Source organism: Drosophila biarmipes, chromosome 3L (assembly GCF_025231255.1).
Source record: "Drosophila biarmipes strain raj3 chromosome 3L, RU_DBia_V1.1, whole genome shotgun sequence".
Taxonomy (NCBI): Eukaryota; Metazoa; Arthropoda; class Insecta; order Diptera; family Drosophilidae; genus Drosophila; species Drosophila biarmipes.
The window spans coordinates 16,311,288-16,326,315 of NC_066613.1; the positions used below are offsets into that span (position 1 = coordinate 16,311,288).

Consider the following 15,028-nt stretch of genomic DNA (forward strand, 5'->3'; position numbering starts at 1 on the left):
GTGTTTGCCTAATTTGTATGCAGGGGCACATCAACCCAACGAATGCTGCTTGCATTCGAAAACATATTTACACGACTTGTTGACTTATCACAGCGGTTTTTCTGGCAGCTTCCTTTCTTTGATCAGATTTTAATTCAAACATTGACGCACTTCAAGCCCACACACAGAAAGACAACACCAAACTAGGCCCGCTTGCGGATCTCTTGCCAATTTATACACTGAAAACCGTAGTCACTGACATCTTTTACACATTATTTAAAAAATTTAAGATAACCTTTCCCAACTCTATCTTATCATTTCTTGGAAATTAAATGGGTTTAAAAGGTGTTAAAGTATAGATATGATAAATATGTTAAAAGTGCTCTTTTGATGAGTTTAAAAAGTCAAGTTGATAGAATAGCCGCTTGACTTGTTCCAGATTAAAAACAGTCTGCGAAATTAGTCATTCTGGTCAATTTTTGGAGGGGAAATGAATCAGGAATTTATAAAGTTTTTTTTAGTTTGTAAAAATAAATAAAAGTTGGCCATTTTTTTGAAGTGAGCTTGTGTCTTTACGCTTCTTGGCGAAATGACTTTAAGAGCTCAGATTCGCTGATTCAGTTTGAGCAGGAGCTTAAGTATCTGCGTGTTTGTTATTGATTTTAGCCGGATTTGGCCGGCTCCGTTTGGACCTGGCCCCCGTGGCCGCCCCCGCCCTGGCCCTCTGACACCCGCATTCTGCTGACTGTCACGCGCGACCCATTTTTCACAGCTGGGAGCGGCCCAAACACGCGATTCACCCATATCCGAGTGGCGCCCGTCGCCTGTCGGCCGTCGACTGCCACATGTCATGACCATTGTGCCATGTCCTCTGGCCCTAATTAGCCCAGGCTCAGCCGAGTCCTAACCGACCTTCGAGGGTTTTTGCATGCCCCACCGAAGGTGAGGTTCTTGAACTCTTCGCCCAACCACCCCATCCCCAGGCATTACGATTTTCTCGGTATTTAAAGTTTGCTTAATTGTTTGTTTTCCCCTCATAAGTCTCAATTAAACGCCTCTCGTATTCGAAGAATGCCATTGAATTCTCCTTTCCACGAACTCTGCCCAAATTATGAATTTTTAATTTCTTAATATGTGATGGCAAACTAATTTGCATGATCTGCGATCTCAGATATCGCAGATGCCGCTGACAGTTTACAGCTGTTGGAGTTGTTCACATTGGAACTGGACAATAATAATAAAACAGTCCGTAGTATAAAGTAATCCCCCCTCCCATTCCATAGCAGGTGGCTACTGGTATTATCATTATTTTTGTCATTTGTCAAATCAGCCAAAGCTAAAAAAAGAAGACGATTTTTTGCTGTTTGTTTTGTTTTAAAGGTGAATTCCTCTGTCGCGTTGAGTTATGGCCATTTTGCATAAATTAAGCGATGCCTTTATTTTGTTTAAAAAATTAAAAAACGAAGAAAAACGCTCACCCTCAAATCCGACATTATTTCATAATGGATTTCTGACAGTGGATGATTTATGTCGAACAAAGGAAGATAAATAACCATTTAGACTTGAGATGAATTTTCAATTAAATAATTAAATTGTTATCTTAATTAATTTCAGTTTCAGCTCATCCAGGCACTAATGAAATGCATGGATTATCCACTCACAACGTTATGATTCAAATGTGTAAAATATTTAAAAGCTTTAAATGCTTATTAGTTACTTTATAGCGCATAAATATAGGGTGGTTCGACATTTATGAAATAAAAATAGAAATACATTAAATTATTTGAACGGTTTTATGTATATTAGCCAATAAATTTACAACGTCTTATGACCTGTAAATTATCCTTTGCTTATGGATGAATAACTCACAAATTAATTGTATTTTAATTGCTCTTAAAATTAAACTTGCTATCGAAGGGCATCTGATGGTCGTGTAAAGAATTAAACACCTTGGCGCCCCAAGATACATTTTATCTTGAATTTTAAACTTGCAGATTTAAAAGTTTTATCAAAGCATTAGTTTTGAAGACTTCTAAAAGGTTCCGAAACTAAAACCGGCTGAAGGAAAGGATTTTGATTTCATTGTGGATTTAATTTGCGGTTCACTTCAGTTCAGTTTCGTGGGCCTGTTTCATTAAAAAGTTATAAAACTTTATCAATTAACATACGAAAAAAGCGCAGACAGAAAAAGAACCCATAATAGAACATCGGGCTATAAAACTGGCTTTTATGTGGGTTTTGTTGTTTGATTTTTATGTGATTTAAATGAACACCACATTTAAAACGGGCAGGGGCGGGGAAGAGGGGATCGGAAATAGCAAGAACAAAAAATTGGCACACGAGACAACGGTTGAGTGATTTTTAATGTATTCGTGACAATAATTTTTGGGTGGTGCTGATATGGGGGCAGGTTTCAGGGGTTGGGGGAGGGGTTTTTTCGTGGGGCTGTGGGTGGTGGTAGGGGGGTGGCAGAAACACCATAAAATGCTCTGTATTGTCGTTTTATGCGTTTTATTATTGTTTAATTAGTCCCTGGCATTCAACTATGAATGCCAAACTTTGTTGGTTTGCTCCGAACAGTAGTAGCCAACCCCACCCCATTTTCTAGCACCCCCTGTACGGGTTTCACTACCCAACCCCCCTTTAGATCCCACAAACGGGGAGAATTTCGTTTATAAAGCATGTTTATTGTTCTAGGGCGGCAAAATTCAAATGCGAAACGGGGAAAAATGGCGAAAAAGAGACAATATGAAGTGAAGATCTAGTGTGGGTTGTGACATTTCAGAAAAAGACTACAACAACTGAGACTGTTTCCACTGGGTCGTAGGTTGAGGCCGTCGTGTGGGCAAAGGCGATAAACAAACTGGATGTGCAAACACTGACTGCGAAAAGTTGATGTATGGCCTATCCCCAGTGCAAGCAAATGGAAAAGCAAACAAGCCTCATGAAGTGTTCATAACTTTGCTAAAAGTGTAATATTTCAACTTCAAAAGATAAAGGGGTCATAAAAAGCATGCTTTAATGTGCTAAATATGTTCTTTTTATTTTGTGAACATAAAAAGCATGCTTTGGAGTTAATGCTAACATATTTTATTTTACTTTTTATTTTATTTTTTTACTAAGCCGGTTAATATAAAAAGATTTGAAGCAATTTTCTAAAAATAAAAAAACATGCTTTTAGGTGTATATTTTTTTATTTTATTTTTTTTTTTGTTTATCTAAACCAAGTCAGGTGATAAAAAGCTTTACAGCAATGTAGGGTCATTGGCTCTTAGAAATTTTAATATGACACTATTCTATTCTAAGCATTACGAACATGCTTTAAGGTGTTAATTCTCTTATTTATTTATATTTTTCTTATCTAAGACAAGTCAAGTGATAAAAGGCTTTAGAGCAACTTAAGGTCATCAGCTCTTAGAACCATCAATTTGACCTTTTTTCAATAGAGAACATTAATAAATCAACTTCGAAAAGCGTGTAGTTAATGCTCCCACTCACTGTCTTCGGCGACTGCCACCTTCAAGTGCACTTATTTTAGCCAACTTTCAATAATTCAATTTTTGCACTTTCGTCTCCGTCTCGGCTTTCAGTTTCGCCCACTTCTCGAGCTCTCTTCCCCCGAGGCAAATAATTTGTACCCGATGCACCTGCCACTGCACCTGCCAAGTGAATGACGCGCTTTGCAATTTGAGCACTCAAAGGTAGCAAATTGAATGAAAAAAAAATACAAAAAATGTAAAGCGGCAAAATATTTACGATGACATGGCAGGCAAAGGTATTTCCGATTTGCTCCAACTAAAACACCACCACCACCACCACCTCCACATCCACATCCAACTCGATTTTCTATTCAAATTGCCCCGTTGCAATAGATAATACAATCGGCTGAGCTGAGGAAAAGCGGCCAAAGGCAAGGCAAACGGGAAAATCGCACAAGTTCAAGGTCAATGCCATTGGCATTGTCGTGCTCGCGATTATATTTTTGTATCTGCATCCACGTTTTGCATCTGCATCTTGTGTATGGCAACAACTGCAGCCGAAACAGCTGCGGCTGCGACTGCCGTTGCCAATTAGATCTGTCTGAAATTTGTCTCATTAGCCAGAGATTAATCTAATGCATTCGAATTTGACGTTTCGTTTAGCCCGCCGAGTGGGTGGATGGCTCACCTGAGCATCATGCCAAAAGTTAACCAAGGGAACGGTGAAAAACGAGGGCTTAAAGTGGGAATAGATTCTGGGATTCAGTTGTTTAAGCATTCATCAGATAGCAAACAAAAACGTTACACATCTTATAAGTATTTCAATCTTTTCTCTAAATACTTTATATATTTCTTGTGGTTATTTATCTCGGTTAAAAAATGGGATTTACATTTACGTGATCATACACAAGACCCTCTACGTTTCAAAGATAATCTCCAACAATTTTAAAGCGCACTTCAAAATGAGTCAAGATGGGCTGTTAATCACAAGACTTAAAGTGTAATTTCACCAGTGTATGAAAACATATGAATTAAAAGTTTCCTTTATGAGTCTTAACTCTTATTTTGAATAAAATTCCTTATTACTCCTTATAAATGAAATTGCGTCCTACTCTACAATCTTAGGGTTGTTTTCAATGTAACACCATTGCCTACCCCACTTTTCTGCTACAACCTCCTTTTTCAGACAAAATGACGCATTTAGGAATCGAATTCGTCGTTTGTCGGGATTGGGGCTCTCACATTTTCGGGGCCCGGGTCAGATTGCAATCCCTGCAATGCCGACGAGGGTGTGTTTGCCCTCGGCTACCCCTTTGATTGCCCGATTGCGTGGGCCGGGACAATGTATTTTTGAACAAGTTTGTCGTTGCCGCGATTCGATAACAATTGTGCTGGCAAAGATAAGCCATAAAAAAGGCACATTTCACCGAAAATTTGAAGTCATATCTATGTAAGACGCTGGGTTTACCTATACGCCGCAAAACCGGTTCGCAGATTCTTTTCACCCGGGCAAACTGCCAATCTGGGAGACGAGGTAAAAGTGCCAAATTGTATATCGTTTTAATGGGCTCCCCCATGTGTGTAGTGCAATCAGAAAGCATAATCGGGGCAATCGACCATGAAACTGAGCAACAACTACGCAAACTATCTATAAGATACATTTCCCAGCGTACGGCCAATTGTGGGCAGGAAGAGGTGAGGTGGCTTATTATACCCCCAGTATAAACAATAACAAGTTTTTTATGTCTTTTCAGCGGAAAAGTTTATACAGAATTTCCTGTTGCTAAAATATACAACAAGTCGTTTTCCACACTGAGTTACAGCAGAAATATTGGCAAGTTTTGGTTGGATTTAGCTCAAAATCACTTTCAGTTTTCATTTGCTGCGGAATCCTTTTTTTCGGAAAGTTTGTAATGTATAAAAAAAATGCTTTGGCAAATTTAGTGCCTAAAACATTTCTTTAATTTTAATGTTAAAGAAATTTAAAAACCCAATATTTATTACCTTAGAATAAATTATTTGTGATAGTTTTATCTAAAGATCGAAGAACGTTTCGGAAGATTTCACTCTTAATTTTCACCTTCGCAATATTCATTTCCTTATTTTAAATTCCATAATTGGTTTTTATTTTAGTACTCATAAGTTCAATGTTAATTCACTTATTCAGATATCATTAGCAATATAATAAAAAAAATCGCAGTTTTTTGTGATTTATTATTGCGCTTTGATTTTATTATTTAAACACTGGTACTTTGATTTCAGCTTTTGAACGCGCGACGGCGACGAACACAACTGAGTTATGAAAACTGAATGAAAAGCACGAAAGCAGAGCAAAGTAAACTTGTTTGCCGCCCGCCCACCCCAAACCCAAACAAAGGGGGAGGGAAAGAGAGTGCAAGCTAGAGAGAGTGAGAAGCGAGCATTTTTATTTAACAACACTGGCAGTGAGAACAGGGCATTACCATCGTTTAAGAAAGCTTTTTGAAACTTGTTGCTCTTGTTATTGTTTACGTAGGTCTCTTTCTTTTTTCTCTCTCTAAAAAACATAAATTAATCACTCTTAAAAGACGCATAAAGTATCTAGAGAATACGGCAGTAGGTCCGAGTGTAATTGGCGATTTTAATTGCTTGAACTCCGGTTTTACTTCTCCTAGAGATCACCCTTTTCATCTCATGACACTTCCGCCCCTCTCTTTCGCTCCTCTACACCCATCTCTTTCCCGCACCTCAAACCGTTGCAAATTCGAATTAAGGCTTCACCCAGTCTGCATTTTGTATCTCTTAATTGAGTCGAGCTGCACTTCAAGTGGACCGTGAGAGATCGACGAGAGGCGGGGCTATGGGGTTTTCCCCGCGTCTCGGGGAAAAATCATCTTAATTGAATTCATTCATAAATTGCAGCTTGGAACTGGTCCAACCAGTCGCTATCTGGAAAACATCTATGAAATTGGTTCATAAGTCAGCAAATTAAATGAGAGGCTATTCGGAAAATGGTTTTTATTAATGGTTGTTAAGGAATGTGATCACTGGGGAATCGTTTTTAAGTGGATGTAAATAAAAGATTAAAAACCAGAGATTTATTAATTATTTTCAATTTTCTTTAGTTTTTCAATTATGAAAGCAAATGTACCAAATGTAACAACAAATTGCTTAGTATTGGAAAACTTTGATCTACTGAAAGAATTTAAATTAAGTTACTACAAGCCCAGAGATCTTTGGGCCTATAAACAGATCGCAGGGGCGCCGAAAGATATCTTATGTAGCAGACCCCAAGAAGAGGGGCACTCCGTGGAAAAGTAAATCCCCGGCAGGCTCGTCCGTTTGTCCGTTTGTCCGCTCATCTGTCCGTCTGTCCGTTCCCCCCATTGACGTCAACGGCGCCGCCGACAGTCAGTGAGGCAGGCCGAGTGCGGCACGTACTGGAAATCAAATTATGTAGTTTCTACATTATGTAGACAAAGGCGACGTCGGCGATGGAAAACAGAATACAGAAATAAAACATTCGGTTCCACTTTAGAAGCAGACCAAAAGCAACACATAAGAAGAAATCCCAGCAAATGCGCACACAGCCAAGATCTAGATATTGGCTATACAAGCGGATACCATTATATTTATAGAGGAGATCCGAATATTTAACCAATCTAAGAGAAGACTTTCTTGGCCCAGGTCGAGAGTGCAAATTAGCAGATGTTTCTACACTCCCAGATACTATTTGGTTCTATGGATTTGTATCTGGAACTGGAACCACTTATCATGGCAAATTGGATATCCCCGGGCAACTGCAGTTGACGCATTTCCAGCCGACGCATTTGGATCTCAATAAACAAAAGCCGCATGAAATTAATTATAAACAAATAGCTGCGTTCTGTTCGATTTATGTGCCGGCAATTTTCATGGTTTGTGTTGTTTTGTTCTGTGAATTTGCCAACGCGGTGCCACGAAAAAGAAAACGTGGTTAAAAGTGGAAAATTAATGTTTATTTTCACTGGCTTGGCGCTATTAAATGTGTGGCATTAAGCCGAAATGCGTTTTACCTTTCGCTTTAAGTGCGTTTAATGTCCGCTCGTTAAAATTTAAAATGGCATTTACAGCCTGAGTTGGCCTTCGAAATAAGTTTAAAAGCAGTGTTGGGTTCCCAATAGATAATCTGAGATTCTTATTAAATACAAACTATAAAATATATAGAACATAAAATATTTGTATACATCTATAAAAAGTTGGGAAAGCGCACATTTAACAATAAATATTTTTTCTACATTTCTCACATCCTGTTCGCATAAAAGGGTTGTCAAAAGTTATTTTCATTTCTTATCAGAGGAAACGTGATTTTTTTCAGAAACGCTAATATCTTGGACTCTGTAACCTTGGCCCGGACGTTTCGTATTTATTTTGTATATTTTGTAGACACATTATGGCACTGCAGGTTCCCAGAATTTCACCTATAGTGCATTCAGAGTCATTAACAAATTTAGACGTGTCGTTTTCGCTCTCCTCCTGCCACACACAGAACGTTGCGTCAGAGAAGCAATCATAAAATGATGTTTTTATATAGGCACCCCTAAGAACGATCGTTCTTCGTCTTGCGGGCCTTTCACTGACCATTAGATGAACAATCGCCGTCGTCTGGTTGCTCATTTCAAAACCCGAAGACGGCGCCGCGGGGTTAATGTACCCTGTGACCTGAACACTTAACACGAAACCCTTGGCTCTGCGGCACAATTGGGTCTCTATTGAGGATGTTTTGGGTGGAATTGATTGACAATTACCTGATAGTGCTGCCGGGGGAATATGAGACGCGATCGCAGGGCGGCCGAAGTGTGGCTGCCACTGGTTGGGGCATTTGTCGGCTGGGTTTGCGCCAGAAGCGGACTTCTCGTCGATGTGACAACCATTGTTTATGATTATTATGATTATTCTCCACTTGGTTCAACAGCACTTTGATTTTCTAAAATATTCAAATCACTCGAAGCACACAGCGCTTAAATCGAGGGGTTTTCCCTGGGCACTCGCTGTTTGTTTACCTTTTATTTGTGGGGGTTCGTTGGCATTTTTCCTACGAATTCTTAGCAACAGAAACGAAAAAGAGGCAAAACAAAAACATTTTTCATTTATACAATTATTAACAAGACCGACGATTAGCATTCCTTGGGGTTAACAGCAGAAAACCGCGTAATTTATCCGCATAATCGCATTCAGAAAGTGCTTTTCGGCCCAAAAGTATTTCACCGTTCTCTGTATTGTTGCGCATAAGCAATTATAACAAGCATCTGGTTTTGTGCTCGGTGCTTTATTGTGATTATTTTTATTTTGTATTTTGTGTTTTGTCTGCTTTTGGCTTTTGGCAACCGTTAACCGAAAGATACGCTGCGAAAGCCACAAAAGATCGCACTGAGAAAGGCTTACACAAGAAATGCCACAGAACTGGTTTTCGTGCCTGGTCGTGCCTGTGACAAATGTATCTGCAAGATACACAACAAGCGTGGCTGATTGTGCGTTCCTTCTATGGATAGTTTGGGCCCGGACTTCTGAGCACTGCCCAGATACAATGGGAAAGAGTGGCGCTGCACTTAACAGCTTTTTTGGTGATTCCCAAAAATGATTTGATCTATTGAGTTTGGTTTCGAAAGTGGTCAGTTGAAAATGTCCAATGAAATTTTTAACAATTATTTCTGCACTTGAGGCGATTTAAAATTCTTCTATTCTTTCATTCCTTTACTTTTTTCGAAATCAAAGAGAAGTCTTGTTATAGAGAATCGAACCCTTTCTTATCTCTGCTTTACGATCTTTTTAGTGCTCCATAAAAATACCAAAGATACCCTTTGGAAAATCCCCCAATCGTTATTACAGAAATTCCACACCTTTCCATTGATGCAAACAAGAAACGCTTGACCTTTACAGCTTCTTTGGGACCAGATCAGATCAAACCTTGACTTGACTCGACTTTGGTGTGGTTTTCCACACTTCTGGGCGTGGAGCAAGTTCAAAGCCCACATGGAAACCCGATTGGAGCACCTGAGAGGCCCACGTGCTCGGGGTTTTCCCCACTTCCGCTTGCCATCGCTTCTTTGTGTCTTCGTGTAACTGGCTAATGAGTTTCCGCTTGGCTAATGCTAATGCAACAAGCGACTGGGCCAAAAGCGACGAAAGGCGTTAACCGCTTCTTCCTGTTGCACTCTTGGCCTGCTGTTTTTTTCTATTTATTTTGTTTTTTATTTACTGTGGGCGGTTGTCTGATTGATTTTAAGCCAGCCAAAGCGGCGAAAAGCCTACGCAACAGTCTCAGTCTGTGGTTTTCGAGTTTTTCCAAGCACATTTGTTTTGGACCGGTTTTCTGCTGTTAACTCGTTTTATTAGCCCACTTAAATTTTGTTTTAACAATTTATGTAAATTTATTCTTGAATTTTCTATGAGCCGTGCACTCATTTTTCAGACGTAAATTCTAGATATTATATATATTGCAGTTTTATGTAAATTATCGTTTGCACAATTGATGTTCATTTATTTTTATTTTGGTTATTTGAAATTGAGACACTCAAATTAAATAAATCAATTCTTGGTATGCCTTGCCATGCCTTGCAATTTGGGTTTTTTATTTATTTCGATAAATTATTTGTATTTCATGCTAATTTGTATAAATTTTTCTGAGAAATCTATAAGAATTTTGAACAAATTTATTTGAATGCCAGAAAATGTTTGTTGGACTGGCAATTGCACACAAAGTACTTTTAGTTTCCAGACATTTTGCACATGCTTTTCTGTATCTCAAACGTCACACATGTGAATTCTTTATTTTTAATCACACATTTGTGTAATTTATTTTTAGCTTTCGTTTTAATTTATGGCCACAGTTCAATGGAAATATTTTTCCCAAACGCTTTACACACTTTTCACTTGGTTTTATTGCGATCCTTAGGCATTTTCGCTATTTCACAATAATACGTTTGTTGAATTAATTTGTTGTATTATTTTTAAGTAGCTTTTTGTTGCTTGGATTTTCTCTATATTTGTCGTTGTTTTCGATTCCGCTCTACGAACTCGACGTTTGAGTGTTCGACACAAGACTGAGGCCTGAAATTTTATTTTGTGACTTGACTGGCTGCCTCGAAGAGAGAAAAAATGAAGAGAAAGAGACAGGGACAGCGCTGCCAGAAAGAGAGGGAAAAGTGGGTGATCATCTGGCGAACAAGTAGGTTTCGTTTGGTTTTTGGGTGCAAATTTGGCTGTTTAGATTTATTTTTTATTTTTACATCTATTATTTCGCATTTTGACAATTATTTGCTAAGAGGAATTTCGCGGAAACCTCCGTTGAATTTCCCCAGCTTGTCTGGTAGTCGCCTCATTGTTTATATTTACCATTTATTTATTTGTACATACGTCTATTTTGTTTTATTTACCCGGTCTGGGCAAACAGAAATCATCTTAAATTGATTTCAAATCGACACGTGCGTCTAAATGGGAAAAATCTTTTAACAAGTTTTTTACGCGTTATTTTTTCCTTCTTTCCCTCAATCTAATTGATTTGGGTATTTGTTTATCAGATGTTTTTTTTTGGTTCGCTTTCGCATGTGCAGGAAATGCCAAAGTAGAGCGAAAATAATCCAAATCTAGCCGAAATAATAGTACAGAAAATGCCTTGAACCGATGTAAAGAGTTCGCGCCACCTACATCTTGCAGTTGTATCTTTATTTCTCGGATACCCTGAACCAGTTGCTCGAGGAAGGTCGTTTCTTTTTCACTGGTTATGCAATTTATCCGAGCTAATTCATCATCTTTTCCTCGCATCTTTCACATTAATCTGTCGCATACTTTTGGCTACTCTCGCTATTCAGGTCAGCAAATTACTCACTAAAGTGTGCCAGTTTCTTTTGATCATATTGAAAGAAATGTTTAAGTTAATCACAACTTTGTCAAGTGTCAGGTCCTTCAGGTGAGTCATGTCCATTCAGCAAGACCAAACCGTAAGCGTACGAGGTATTTATTTTTTCGCAATTACAGTGAGAGCTCTAAGAAGTGGACACTGCGTTTTCGAACTGAGAACGAGTATAAATAAATAAAAATTGTAGATTATGACACTTAAAAAAGTAACTAAATAGCTTTTTAAGTTGGTTAAGTATTTATTTATATTAATAAGAGTTAAAAGATCTAAATTTGTACGAAGATACTATTGGTATATTGAATATAGTTAAGATATTTTAACATATTTTTGATATATATTTTTACGAATATTTCTACATATGTAATTATTTTTCTTGGTTTACTGAAAAGAGCCTCTACTGTACACGTATTTTCTTCACGCCATGTATCTGTATCCACTCGTGTATCTACGTATGAATGAATGGGCTTTCGCCTAAAACATCTCTGAGTCATCAGAAAGCCGTGATTGAGTCTCCAATAACAACTTGCACCGATCGAGTTGCGCGAAGAAGTTTTCAGCTCTGACTCATCACCGTGGGAGCTTGAGATACATTTGCTTGCATCCGCATCTAAGAAGTAACTTCCAAGACCGGAGTTATAATTTTCCAAGAGCTCAGTTACCACGCCTTTCTCCCGACTTCAGGCTAGAGCCACGCTTGCGCTGGGGTTGATCGTTGATTTTCACTCAATTGGAATTTTCATGCGTAATTGATTTTTATGCATTTCCCGCTGCCATCCCCAAGATTGTTTATTTATTTATATGCAAAGCGTACTTAACGCGTTTTTCCCCTCCCCTGGCCTCTCTCGATTTTAAAGATTTATTATGGACTTGGAATTGGGTCACTTGAGAGTCGGAAAGGGGCAACAGCTTGCGGCAACGCATAATCGAATGCACGGGGGAATGGATTTCTGGTTTTCGGGCTGAGGTAATTTATGTTTCTGGAGGGGATCTCGTTGATTAAAAGGAGACTCTTGAGACAGTTTAAATACATTTAAATAAATGGCGGACCCTTATGGACCTCTTAAAATAATTTCATGAAACGCTAAGAATAATTATTAAATTCTAGCTTAGAAAACAAGTGTTAAATCTGATTATTATCGATTTTCATTGTAAATATTTAACATTTTGATTTCTTTAAAAAACAACATTTTAGCAAATATACCGCCCATAAAGATAACTATGTGGTAATGAGCTATTTAGGGGTATTAAGCATTGTTTGCCTGAATAATGACTAGAGTCAACAAATAGAATCAACTTTCCGAAGGGCTTGCGTCACTTACATTATCCACTTGTTATCAAACAAGTTCCAAAGACCCTTGTCCAAGACAATTCCCTTCCCTAATGCTCTCATCAGCCGCCTATCTCAGTGTTGTTTACCATTTCAATTAGATGTTGGCCATAAATTATGGCTAATCCCGATCGCGACACCTTACAAGCATCCGCGTTTTCACACACCTGAAATGCTAATGACACACCGAAGCCACTTCGACAATTTGTTTTGATTTCGGCCGTGAACTGAGTAGCACATCGGAATAATTCAAGTTTGTCTTTTGTTTTTACCTCGGCAAGCATATCTATTTCTATGGCTATTCAAATCCGAGCGGTAAAAACGAAAACAAGTGACATAATTGAGGTATGTGATAGATTTCATGTATCTGAGCGGCACTAACCTTGACAGTGGGCATTAGTTGTGCCTCGACTTTCATGTTGGGCACCAGATCAGCTGGCTTGGTTAGCTCCAGAAAGGTTTGTTCTACGGTGGAGACTTTCGGGTTATCCAAAGGGGCTTTAACTGTCTTTCTGGGGTTATCTCTCAGAGATAAACGGCGCACGCTTCCAAGGCGAAAGGTGCCTCTACCATCACCCGAACCACTCGACTTGGTTCGATTCCGATGTGATTTATGGGAGGCACGGGGGCCCTTATCGTTGCGAGTTTCCCGTGCTGCCGGGCTCTGCTGCTCCTCGTGGGTAATACTCAATGTTGTCTTCTTGCACCACAAGCCGCTCAAACGATTGCCCATGCTATACGGTTTTCACATCAACTTCCCGCGGGTGTTCAGCACGATCTAACGCTCGAGCAATTAATCTCGCCGGGCTCTCGGCAGCACTGAGATACAGATACAGGCAGATACAGGCGGAGAATGGGAACCGGAGACGAACCGGTGCGCATCTCAATTCGACAAATACTGAAAATGGAATTCTTGCCGAAAACCACAGAATGCCAGACCAAAAACACAGTTGTCCGTCCGTTCATAAGTAGCTTTCGTACCCCTCTCGGGCCTTTCCGCCCGTGTTTGCCGCTTTCTGGGAGCTTTATAATGCGAGCCGCGGGTTGACTTTGTATTTTGTTTGTATTTCGACTGGCACTACACAAATGAGCCCCTCGGTCCCCAGAACGTCGGGCTTCCCTTTGTACCAATCGATTTTTGCCTCTCGACAACGCCACTCGCCGGGGCTCTCTCTCCGGGAAGATTCCCCGACAAACCCCAACTAATTAATATGCTCGGGAGCTGTCATACGCCCAACTTCATATAGTGTTGCCAACAATCTTCGCCGACTCAGGTTCTTTGTGTGTCTGCCCTGCAGAGCTTGTCAAATGGCTAGGAACGGTGGGGAGAAAGATATAAATTGATCTACAGGTGGGAAAAGGCCATGGGAATACCTTATAAGATCGGTGGGGGAGTGAAATAATAATCTTAATCTTAAACAGAATTTTTGATGGTTGAAATTGATGATTTAATCAAATTAGTCATATCCCATCATAAATCATGTTTACCTCAAAAATAATAGTTAAAAACAAACATAAAATTAATTAAATAACAAACCTTAGCTACCCACTATCAAATGTTTTTAGTCAGCTGGTCATCTTATCAGCTGAAGTAAAACCCTTTCCATATATGGTTCATCGCTTATTTTCTTAATTAAAAGGTTGTTGCCTCATCTTATCTATCCCATCTATCCATGAACACAAATAGTTCTCTGTTTCCCCTTGATAACAACACCGATTACTCGAACTAATCAGTTCTTCACCTCAGCGGTGATGGGACCATAAAAATTAAGTATTACGGCGCAAATCCATTGAGAAGTTCAGCATACCCGTGAAGGGGTATTCGCAAACGAGAAATTTGCCTAACGACGCACGAGCCATGCTAAAAGTCAACGCCAAAATGCCGATTATTCATACCCGGTATATGCATCCCATAGTTCGGATCTAGCGCTATATGTATGGTATACCGAGCGGGCTCGTTTGCCTCGTTCTACGTCTGCTTTGAAAACGTGCTAAATGCTATTTATTAATTAAGTTGACGCTATTTTCTACCTATTTACGTAGCGAATAGAGAGAGGGAGAGAGTTACTCTTCAGCTCGGAGCCGGTTTTGGGAAAGTCGCCGAGTCAGGGAGTGGTTCGGACCCAATCCCCACGAGAGACCCCGTCCAGAAAGAGTCGCGTGTGAGGTGTGAGTTATGTATTTGCTTAAAAAGGCAGTGCAAAGCTCAGTGTGGCCTGCCTTCCTTCTGAAGAGTGCACTCGAAAAAGTGTCTTTGCATTAACCATCGATCAGGATCCACAAATGTATGATCTATTTTTGATATTATTTCATGATATTATAATCATTAAAAAATATATTCCATTATACATTTATTACTCTAACCCA

The 15,028-nt window shown here is 39.3% G+C and overlaps 1 protein-coding gene across 4 annotated transcripts in view; it reads right to left on the minus strand.

The window, feature by feature from the left end:
* Positions 1–15,028, minus strand: part of LOC108034806 (NAD(+) hydrolase sarm1) — a 37,898-nt gene that overhangs the window by 22,103 nt on the left and 767 nt on the right. The window contains exon 1 of one of the 4 annotated variants that reach the window (XM_017109834.2): positions 13,044–13,409. The exons of 2 other annotated variants lie outside the window; for them this stretch is intronic. In XM_017109834.2, coding sequence (XP_016965323.1) covers positions 13,044–13,394 — 351 coding nt within the window. In that variant the 5' untranslated portion in view covers positions 13,395–13,409. Of the gene's footprint in view, positions 1–8,224; positions 8,513–13,043; positions 13,410–15,028 lie in introns of those variants that run through there. One more of the 4 variants, XM_017109836.3, reaches the window with a different exon arrangement.